The following is an 11237-nucleotide window of genomic DNA, read 5'->3' as shown; positions in this document are numbered from 1 at the left end:
TCCAAGAATGAGGGAATGTACATCAGAGCACAACTATACTTTATTCAAAGTACTTCAGTTGGGAAGTTCTGAGATGGGCAATCAAAAGTATCTGCCAAAGGAAGAAAAACATGTGCTAAAACTAGAAAATCAATTATAATAAATCAATACCAGGAGACAGAAAAGATACAGCTTCTAAGCCAATGTTTGGCGGCGATACCTCCAGAAAGCTTTTCTTCTGTTGATTTTGTGCCTGTACACATGCTATTTCTCTCTTTTTGGTGTTTTCTTCACCAGTATAATGTAACAGATAAGTCATAGCAAAATTACCTAGGTTCAAGTCCTCTGCTCATCAGATCTGTGATATTGGGAAAATTAATTAAGTCCTCTGAGCCTCATCTGAAAAGTGAATAATACTATCCATTTTAAAAGGTTGTTTCTGAAGATTAAATGAGATAATTATGTAAAGTGGCCAGCACATTTCCTGGGATCCAGCAAGTCTTCCTTAAATTTTAGATCAAGCTGGCAAACTTCTATTCAACTGCTACTTCTCCTCTGAAGATCTCTTTTACACATTTCAATGGTTCCTCCTGACTTTACACCACCATTAAGACTCAAAAAAATTAATTAAAAATAGACATTTTACTTTAAGAAATTTCTCTTACCCACACACACACCCGCAAGTATAAAAATACTTGACCCAAAACTGATCTTGCCTGCAGCTTCACTGGCTTGTTCTTTCACCCCAACTTCAACTTTGCAGCATGGTTAAACTTGTTTATCCCCCCAGCTAGAAGACAGCAGTCAATAAGAAATCAATCACCTTGTGATTTAATGAAAAAGACTGTGTGCTTCCTTGATTTTAATTTCAAGAGCTCTCAACTATAAATATGTAAGTTAACTCAGTAATCATTATTTCATCACAGTGGAAACTTGTATTTATCAAACAAAAATTTTTAAGTCTCTGTGAAATCTCCATTCTCTGGGAGTTTCTTCTTGCAGGAAGAGAATGTTCTCCCAATTTGAAAATTGTTTGTTAAATCATAGACCAATCAAATATTGTTATTCTTTTGAATTGATACAAAATCTTATTTTTAACGTTTATAAACAGTTTATAAACTGTTTACTTGTTCATTACCCACAGCCCCCTCCCTACCCTAACCAGTGATCCCCAAAAGGCCAATAATTGTCCTACATTTTGTTTCCCCCAGTGCTTGGTAAACTGGAGCACCGATTAGGTGTTCCAGAAACGTTTGCTAAAGGGATAATCGGCGGTGTTTTTGTTTTGGTAGACTGGCTTAACGGATTGGGTGGGCGAGGTCTCAGAAGAGGGAGGGTACCGCCCATGGAGAGAGGAGGCGTGACAGTGTAGGGTGCGCTTGCCTGATAGAACTTACAGGACCTGAGTGACAGTCCCTGATCAGACCCAAAGACAGAGATGACAGAGATGGGGCCCAATTTTGCCCCACAGACTCTTTTTGTTGCCCTATTACGGGCACCTCAGCCTGGAAGGAGAGCTACAGGTAGAAACAGGTCCCAGCAGCGGCGGCTACCTCAGGGAGGGCGCCTCCGCCAGGCCTGGTCTCCCGGCCAGCCCCGCTCGTCCCTGCGCCCCCGCCCGCGCGCTGCCAGGCGCCCCGGTGCCCGCCAGACGCCGGCTGGCCCGGGAGCCTCGCGGACGTGACGCCGCGGGCGGAAGTGACGTTTTCCCGCGGTTGGACGCGGCGCTCGGTTGCCGGGCGGGGAGGGCTTGTCCGGTTTTTCTCAGGGGACCTTCAAATTATTTTTGTAACGGGAGTCGAGAGAGGACGGGGCGTGCCCCGACGTGTGCGCGCGTCCCCCGGCCCTGCCCTCCTCCACAGCTCGCTGGCTCCTACCCTGTGAGGGCGTCATGCCGCCCAAAACTCCCCGAAGAGCGGCCGCTGCCGCCGCTGCCGCTGCCGCTGCCGCTGCGGCTGCGGCTGCGGCTGCTGCTGCGGCTGCCGCCGCCTCTGTGGAACCCCCGGCGCCGCCGCCACCGCCCCCTCTCCAGGAGGATCCGGAGCACGACAGTGGCTCCGAGGACCTACCTCTGGCCAGGTGAGTGAGCAGAGCCGCCCCCGCAGAGCGAACGCAGGAAGGGAGCCGAGGGGGCTTCGGGACCGGCGCCGCGGCATCTAGGCGGGGGCGCGTCTTTGCCCCGGATCCCGGTCCCGGCGAAAGAGGGTCCCTCCTTGCCCCCCACCACCGCGGAGGGTCTGGAGGAGGGTGACAGGGCTCCGGGATCCGGAGCGAGGGGAGGACAGCCAGGAGGGGTCGCGGCTCCAGGTTGACAGGTGTTGGGCGGGTGGGGCTCGGTTGGCTGAGCGAAGTGACAGGTGCTAGATCGGAGGCTGGAGGCGGCGGGTCATTTCGAGCTCCCATCAAATGCAAAAAATGACTGACGCGCGTGTGTTGAAGAGGAAGCGAGTTTTGTTCTTGTTAAATTGGTAGTACTCCCGTGCTCTTTGGCTTTCTGTTTGGTCTTCTGCGACGCAAGAGTTCCAAGTGTTCGCTTCTGGGTGTGCACTGCATCCAAAGCCCCATGCTGCGAGAGGCCGACCAGAAACGCCTTGGACGCCGCTGCAGGAGACGCCATCGGACCTTAGCGCAGGGTCCTGGGTGCCGGTTGTCCACAGGGTGCTTTGAGGCCTTGGGGTTCAAAGCCAGCTGTAGTAACTGGCGAAACAGAATGCTTTAGAGGAACTGGGCAAGTTTTGTGAGGCAATTTAGTGTAAGTGCCTAAAAGTTTCTAAACTTCTTTTTTTTCCTTTTGGATAAAACTCCTTGCAGGTTAGTCTGCCTCAGCATGTGCCATTATTTCTTCCATTTTGTTTTTTGACTTTACAATCAGGGATCTTGGTGACGCTTGTTTCTTTGTTTTGTTCTGTTTGTTTTTGGTAAAAAATTGGCGATGCTCTTGTGCTAACATCGAACTTTTTTTTTCCCCCCCTAAGTGAAATCTAAATTTAAGCAAGCCGTGTGGATGCGGTAGAATATGACAAAGAGCTATTTGTTGGATTGCAACATTTTATTTTTCTGGATTGTGATACTTTACGGTTAACTAGCTAAGACTGAAAAGTGCATATTTGTCCTTATTCCTTATTGTCAGCACTGGTTCTCTTTCAGGCTCTTTGTATACAGATCCATCGTAGGGGAATGGGACTGCTTTCTTCCCTCACCATTCCTTCTTCCATTCTGGTCCATCACCAAGTTCTGTTTTACCCTCACTGAATTGTACATATCTTTCCACTTCCCAGCCACTAACAGAGTTCAGGCCAAATTGTAAAAGATTGAAATGACCTGTGGAAGGATATTAAAAATTCATATATTTGAATGAACTGTCATATGGGTTAACTGAAAATCATACCTACTAGTTTAAAAAAAAATCCTTGGGTGGTGCAAACGGTTAATGGCTTGGCTGCTAATCGGATGATTTACTTGCAAAAAATTAGCTGATGAAAATGCTATGGAGCACAGGTCTACTCAGACACACATGCAGTTGCCATGAGTCAGGAAATCGACTTAACAGCTTAGTAAAAAACAAAACAAAAAACAGGCCTGGGGGATGTTTTGGAAGAAGACATCACACTTTAGTTTTTGATTAAACTCTAATGTGCCCAATACCTGAAAACTATTCTTTGGCAAGAGCAGTAGTATTTACTTTAAAAAATTCAGTGTTATCCATATAACTTTGAAAGCATTCTTGATTATTTTGTGATAATTAGAAATATTGAAGTTCTGACCATCACCTGGGAAAAGAAGAAATTTGTTTCTTTCATTCTTTTTTCCCCAACACATTATTTTATATACCTTTAAGTGATGGAATGATAAAAAATTCTTTGGGAACTCAAACCCTTGTACTTCAAAGCCATGCAAAATACAGTCTGCCTTTGATTATCCGTACTCACAATGGATTCCTTAGCATCTTCAATCAGACTCTACAGATTAACAATTTAGCAAGGGTAGGACCACAGCCTGGCAATCTGAGGCTGAGTAACCTGAGGCTGAGTAACCTGCTTAGGGATGGATTCAGGGCTCAGCTCTAACTGCATTCCCAGCAAGAACCATTTCTGCCCAGAGAGTTGAGATCACATTCTGTTGCATTTATCTCTGGCCTAAATGATGTGGTGGAAACCCTGGTGGCCTAGTGATTAAATGCTACAGCTGCTAACCAAAAGTTTGGCAGTTTGAATCCACCAGGCGCTCCTTGGAAACTCTATGGGGCAGTTCTACTCTGTCCTATAGGGTCGCTATGAGTTGGAATCGACTCGATGGCAAAGGGTTTTTAAATGATGAGGCTGGAAGGGAAACTGTCACTAGGAACAGCATACCACCTTCATTGTTGAGGTTATCAGATGTTAATTATGTTTTGAAAAAGGAGCTGGCAGTATAGAGTAGTGGTCAAGAGCGTGGATTATGGAGTTAGACTGTTGGGTTCATATCCTGGCTTACCACTTAGTACTGGCAGTGAGCTCAGGTGAATGCTTTAACTTCTCTGATTTCGTTTATTCTTCGGTAAAACAAGGATGATAAGGGTCCTTACATGGTAAGGCTGATGTGGAAATTCAGTGAAACCATGACATTTAAGGACTTTCTACAGGGTCATAGTAAATACAGGTAGTTCCCAATTTACGAAGTACTTGACTTACGACGAACCATAATGATGACTTCCTTTTTTGGTACATCGTATCCTTAGTAATGTGTACTGCATACAGCATTGCAGCATGTGATCTGCTGATGTTATTCTTAGGTGTTCACTTGCAGATGTTCAAAGATGGATTTATAAAGATACTGATAATGAAAACTAAAAAAAAGAGGTATTCGACTTACATTTTATGACAGAGTCAGAATAGAACCCTGTTGTAAGCTGGGACTGTCTACTTAAAAAGACAAGGAATTAACCGACCAGAATGTATTGAATGCCTATCTTGGTTAAGAAAGATTAAGAACAAGGGACTGAAATAAGCATAGCAATAATTTATATCAAGTTAATCATCATGTAAGAAGTGCTTCTAGGCAGAGAGATTATTTGAAAGTTTAGTAAGTGTAGACTACACTTTAGTAAAGGCACTGACACTGAATTGATTGTGTAATACTATCTATGGGCTGTTCTTGCTCTTGTCAGTATCCCAGTTTCCCCCCTCCAACCCCTGAAGCTATTGTACTTACTTTCCTTCACGAAGTTATTTTATTGGTCTGAAGTATATGTGATTCACCATGCCAGCAGACATTTTTTTATTGTGCGGTGTCCTTAATTTGGAAAGCCAGGGAATAAGATAAGCATGTGTTTAAATTCTAAGTGTAATTTTTTTCAAAGAAAAAATAGTATCTTAAAGAACTTAGTGATGCTGTCTTTCAGGATAGTGCTATTATGTACAAACTATTGAAACAAGTGTTTTGCTTCATCAGCTTGATTTGTAAGTGTGTGAGTATTTTATATATTTATACATTTGGCAGGCTTGAATTTGAAGAAACTGAAGACCCTGATTTTGTTGCATTGTGTCAGAAATTAAAGATACCAGATCATGTCAGAGAAAGAGCTTGGTTAACGTGGGAGAAAGTTTCATCTGCAGATGGTGTATTGGTAAGAATTTTCTTAAAAACTTTTTTCTCATTTTAAAAATAATTCTGAATCAATGTAGAAAATTAAGAAAATAGGAAAACATAAAGAAAATAAAAGCTAGTAATAATTACATTATTCAGAGGTAATTCGCCTCTGATAACATTAAAAAATTACATATATCCCCCTAAAACAAATCTTAGACATCATATCATTTTATCTATAAATACATCACTATGTATTTCTATGATATAGGGACTTTTAAAGGAACACAACCACACCTTATAAAATTATTTTTAATGTCTTCTAATATGCAGTCAATATTTAAGTTTCCTGATTGTCTCAGAATCAGTTTTGTTAGAATTCGGGATCTCTGATACTGTCTTGATGTATTCGTTTTTTATTTTTGGTGTATATTTGTGTATGTATAATAATAACAGTGAACAATTTCCTAGTACTTTATTTGTATGGCAGAAAAATCAATTGATTCTGACTCATGGTAACCCCGTGTGTAAGAGGATATTAAAGCATCTTGCAAATAACTCATTTAACAATCCGTTGAGATATGAAATTTTTACTTTGCAAATTTTTGTTTTGCAAATTTTTATTTTATGTATAAAATGTAGTTTCCATTTCACATGTAAAATAGTTATTTTGAATATAAATGTAAAATCTTTATTTCACATGTAAAATATAAAATCTTTGATTTACATGTAAAATTTTCATTTTACAGATGAAGAAGCTGAAGTAGGGTGAGGTTAAGTAACTAGACCAAGGTTGCTGGCTAAAAAGATCTCAAATACAGATTTGAGATCATAGACATATGTAATTTTGATCTTGCTTTTTTTTGTTTTGTTTTGCTTAACATATCAGCATTTTCTTATGTCAGTAAATATTCTTTGATAACATAGTTTCTAGTGGTGGTATAATATTTTGTCCTTTGTATGTATTTTAATTTGTTAACTCTTATTATTATGGACATTTAGATTTTTTTCAACTTTTTTATTCTGTAAAATAATGTGATAAACATCCTTAATCATAAGAATAATGCCAGGTACAAAGTAAGTCCTTGGAAATTTGTTAAATGAATCAACGAAAGAATCTTTATTTTCTTAGAATAAATTCTTACGCATTGAATTACTGAGTCAAAAGTTAGGAATGTTTATAAGATTCCGAATAATTATTGCTAAATTGCACACCGGTCAGACACATTTACTGAATTTACTTTCTGATTAGCATTGTATAAGAGCACATGTTTGTTTTCACTGATCAGATCACAGCAAAATGTGTTTATGTACATACCATAAGTGTTTAAAACTGTATGAAAAATCTCTAGTCATAAAAAGGGGAAAACAAGTGCCCACAATTCCAAAAATCCGAACATATTCTCAAAACTGTCTAAAGAAAGAGAGAACTACTGAAGCCTCCATGTGCAGATGAGGATGATTTCTTTACTATCCTAAATGAAATTATTTCAATATTATCATTCCAGAGCATTTGTGTATCTTTCCACTGCTTTGGGTACTCCGTGTACAAAGCTGTTTTTGTGCATCCACAGTTAAAAGGAGTCGTAGCTCTTTCACCTCTGTCTCTTCCTAAAATAATAGATTTTTAGTTTTCAGAAAGGTAGGGATAGATAACTCATATAAAGAGTATTGGTGAATATAGGTAATTCTCAATTTATAAGTGGGTTATGTTCCAGATTTGTCTGGAAGTATGATATGGTATGGTGTTAGGTTTTTAGACTAGTTCACGCAAAACTTTTTTTTGTATTGAAAAATAGCAATAATAGTTTTAATAGTAGAAGCCCTTCTGGACTTCTGAGTTAAATACACATGGGAAAATGTTACTAGGTACTTTTTAGGAGGGTCGCTATGAGTCAGAATCCATTCAATGGCAACAGGTTTGGTTTAGGTTTTTTTTGGTGGCCCACTGGTTAAGACCTGTGGCTGCTAACCAGAAGATCAGCAGTTTGAATCCACCAGCCGCTGCTTGGAAACCCTATGGGGGCGGTTCTACTATAGAGCACTCTGAGTTAGAATTGACTTGACAGCAATAGTTTTTTTTTGGTTGGGTGGCAAAAGCAGCTTGTGATTGGCTGCTAACCCAAAGGATGGCAGTTCGAACCCACTCAGCGTGTGTGGAAGAAAGGCTTGGCGAACTCTTCTTTTTTCTCCTCCTGTCTTTGTACCCAGCACCTTCCATGGGAACTGCTGCAGGTTAAATTTCATTTCATAATGGGATCATCGTGAAGACTAGGACTTGTGCCATCTTTCCTGGTTGTATGCTGAAGGAAGATAAGAAAGGAAACTCATGCTACCTGTGGAATTTAGCAAACCTTTCACTTTTGGGTGGGGGGATGGGGGGAGGGGTATGACAGAGGCGGATATTCTGCTGACCTGTTGTAATTCAATAGACCTTTTCCTTAGAAATATTATTTTAAGTGACCATTAAGTTTTTGAGGGATGGCCTGAGAATCTGACCTCTGTTTATACAATAATTTCTAAACGAGAATGTGATAGAGTGTATGCCGAGAAGGGGATATACAGTCTGCCTTCTGTATTGGCGGTTTCTGCATCCATGGATTCAACCAACCATGGACTGAAAATATTTGGGGAAAAAAAAGTTCCAAAATCAAAACTTGAATTTGCTGCATACCAAGCACCACACTGAATCCACACGAATGAAGCGATGTGCAGGCATACCCTGCTGTAGCCGCCCACCGTTTTCAGAGATCCTCAGTCTCTCTCCAGCACTTGTTGTTTGAGTATTCTTTGCTTCCAGTCTCATTTGTTCAATACTTGTGTGTACCCTTTGTTTCTGTGAAAAAATGGCTGCTAAAAAACAATGAAGTGGTCAAAGCAATCCCTCACAGGCTAAGTGTGAGGGGTTGAGGAGCGTGAGAGGAAGGAGTGTCAGTCTAGTAAGGGATGGCTGGCTAGCTCTGTGAACTGCTGTAGCCTCAAGAACTCCAAGATCAGGGGAGACTTGGACCAGGCAGCATCAGCATTCCCAGAAGAACTGAAGAAACACATAGAAGAGAAAGGCTACCTTCCAGAGCAAAACTTCAGTTGTGATGAAACAACTACATAGCATTTACATTGTATTAGGTGCTATAAGTAATCTAGAGATAATTTAAAGTATATAGGAGGATGTATGTAGGCTATATGCAAAATCTGTGCCATTTTATATAAAGGACTTGAGCATCCTTAGATTTTGGTATCCATGGGGAGGGGGGGTGTTCTGGAACCAATACCCCTCAGATACCAAGGGACAACTGTATTGACAAAATGAGCCTGTTTCCTATGCAGCTATTCTAGTGGCAGTTGGCTATCTCCATTGAAATAAGAATGCGACAACTTGGGCAATACTTTTTTTTTTTTTTATTTCATTGTGGCCAAATGTATATAACAAAATCTGCCATTTTTAAAGTTTAGGGGCATTCACAATGTTGTGCAACTATCACCGCTATCTATTTCCAAAACTTTTTCATTGCCTCAGACAGAAACTCTGTACCTATTAAGCAATAACTCTCTATTGTTCCTTTCCCCCAGTCCCTGGTAACCTCTGATCTAATCCGTCTCTGTGAATTTGCTTATTTCACTTAACATAATATTTTCAAGGTTCATGCATGTTATAGCATGTGTCAGAACTTCTTTGCTTTTTATGAGCTGAATCACTGTATGTATATTCCACACTTTGTTTATTCATTCATCTGTTGGTTCTGCCTGGAGTTTGTTGAGCTTCTTAAATGTGTAGGTTAGTGTTCTCACAGTTAAATACTAAGGAACTTTAATTAACACCTGTATTTGTTTTTAAAATAATTGCTGTCAGTGCAGATGGACACACAGAACCAAAAACTTACTGCCGTTGAATGGATTCTGACTCCTAGCGACTCTAGAGGCAGAGTAGAATTTCCCCACAGGGTTTCCAAGGCTGTAATCTTTACGGAAGCCGACCGCTACATCTTTCTTCTGCAAAGTGGCTGGAGGGTTCGAGCTCCCAACCTTTTGGTTAGCACGTGAGCACTTTAACCACTGTGCCACCCGGGGTCCTTAGACACACAGGAGGTCTAAAACCTTGTTTTAGATTTTTTTGGGGGGCCTTTTAAATTTATTGCTAGTTGTTTTTATGGTACAGCCTGTATTCTTTCTTGGTGGACTACTATGTCTAGTGGATAGATTCCCCAGTGAAACCATCTGCACCTGGAGTTTTGTTTGTGGGAAAGTTTTTAACTTCAAATTTTCTGTAATAGATAAAGAATTACTCTGGTTATTTATTTCTTTGTGAGTTCACATTAATAGTTTATGTTGTTCCTGGAGTTTGTTCATTTCATCTAAGGTACTGAATTTGTGGAAAGAAGTTTTCCACGTTTTCCCTCATCCTCCTAATGTCTGCAGGATGTGTAGTCATGTCCCTTCTAATGGTGGTGATTTGCTCTTTTTTTTTGATCTGGCTGACTAGAGTTTTATCAATTTTATTGATTTTTTTTTTCAAAAACTAAGTTTTTTTTGCTGTTGTTTTTCTGTTTTATTGATTTCTGCTGTTTTCTTTATTTTTTTTTTCTTAATACTTGCTTTGGTTTTAATTTCCTTTTTTAAATATTTTTGTAGTTTCTGAAGGTGGAAGATTAGGTCATTCATTTGAGCATTTTCTGCTGTAAACTTTCATCTAAGCACCACATGAGCTGTGTTCCACACATTTTGATATACTGTTTTCATTTTTATTTGATTGAAAATATTTTCTAATTTCTCTTGTAGCTTCCACTTTGAGTGGGTTACTTAGAAGTATGCTATTTAATTCCTGAATGTTTTCTGATTTTCTAGATATTTTTCTGTGGTTCATTTCTTATTTAATGCTAATCTTTTCTGGTCTTTTCAGCTCTTCTAAATTTGTTGAGTCTTGTTTCATGTCCCAGAAAATGGTCGGTCTTAGTGAATACTCTATGGGTATTTGAAAAGAACGTGTATTCTGCTGTGGTTAGGTACCCAGACAAAGTGCCCTTTAAGTGTTAATTAACGTCAAGTTGGATGATTACATTTCCCAGATCTACTGTATCCTTCTGCCCACTTGTTTTATTGACTGCTGACAGGAATGTTGAAGTCTCTACTAGTGGAGTTGCCTATGTCTTTTCAGTTCTATTAGTTTTTGATTAATGTGTTTTGAAGCTCTATTCTTAGGTGTCGAAACCCTAGTGTAGTGGTTTAGAGCCACGGCTGCTAATCAAAAGGTTGACAGTTCAGATTTACTAGGTGCTCCTTGGAAACTACGTGGGGCAGTTCTACCCTGTCTTATAGGGTCCCTATGAGTCAGAATCGACTGGACGGCAGTGACTCTGTGTGTGTGTTACTCTTAGGTTCATACATATTTATGGTGAATTGATTTCTTTGTCATTATGTAATGTTTCTCTTTATCTCAATTTACATTTTTTGTTCTGAAGTGTACTATGTGCACCTTTCTTGGATTAGTGTTTATATTGCATATTTTTTCCCCATCATTTTACTGTTAACTATGTCTTTATATTTAAACTATTTTTTTGCTTTGTCGTACAGTCAGCATTGGTTAAAACTTTTAATAGAATTCTCCTTACCAGCTTTTATGGTTCCCGTTGTCCCTTCCTTTTATGCTGTGCCACAGATGAGCCAGTATTCCTGTCCTTTCTCTCCTTGGAGGTTCC

The 11237-nt window shown here is 40.0% G+C and overlaps 1 protein-coding gene across 2 annotated transcripts in view; it reads left to right on the top strand.

Moving 5' to 3' along the window:
* The first annotated feature begins 1613 nt into the window (after positions 1-1613).
* RB1 (RB transcriptional corepressor 1) overlaps positions 1614-11237 on the top strand; it is a 208029-nt gene continuing 198405 nt past the window's right edge. Inside the window, exons 1-2 of one of the 2 annotated variants that reach the window (XM_049853103.1) lie at positions 1614-2058; positions 5458-5584. In XM_049853103.1, coding sequence (XP_049709060.1) covers positions 1871-2058; positions 5458-5584 — 315 coding nt within the window. In that variant the 5' untranslated portion in view covers positions 1614-1870. The remainder of the gene's footprint in view (positions 2059-5457; positions 5585-11237) is intronic. The other variant, XM_049853102.1, reaches the window with a different exon arrangement.

The sequence above is a fragment of the Elephas maximus genome, chromosome 14 (genome assembly GCF_024166365.1).
Source record: "Elephas maximus indicus isolate mEleMax1 chromosome 14, mEleMax1 primary haplotype, whole genome shotgun sequence".
Lineage (NCBI taxonomy): Eukaryota > Metazoa > Chordata > Mammalia > Proboscidea > Elephantidae > Elephas > Elephas maximus.
Note: the sequence above shows the minus strand (reverse complement) of the source record. Positions and strands in the feature narration are given on the sequence as shown.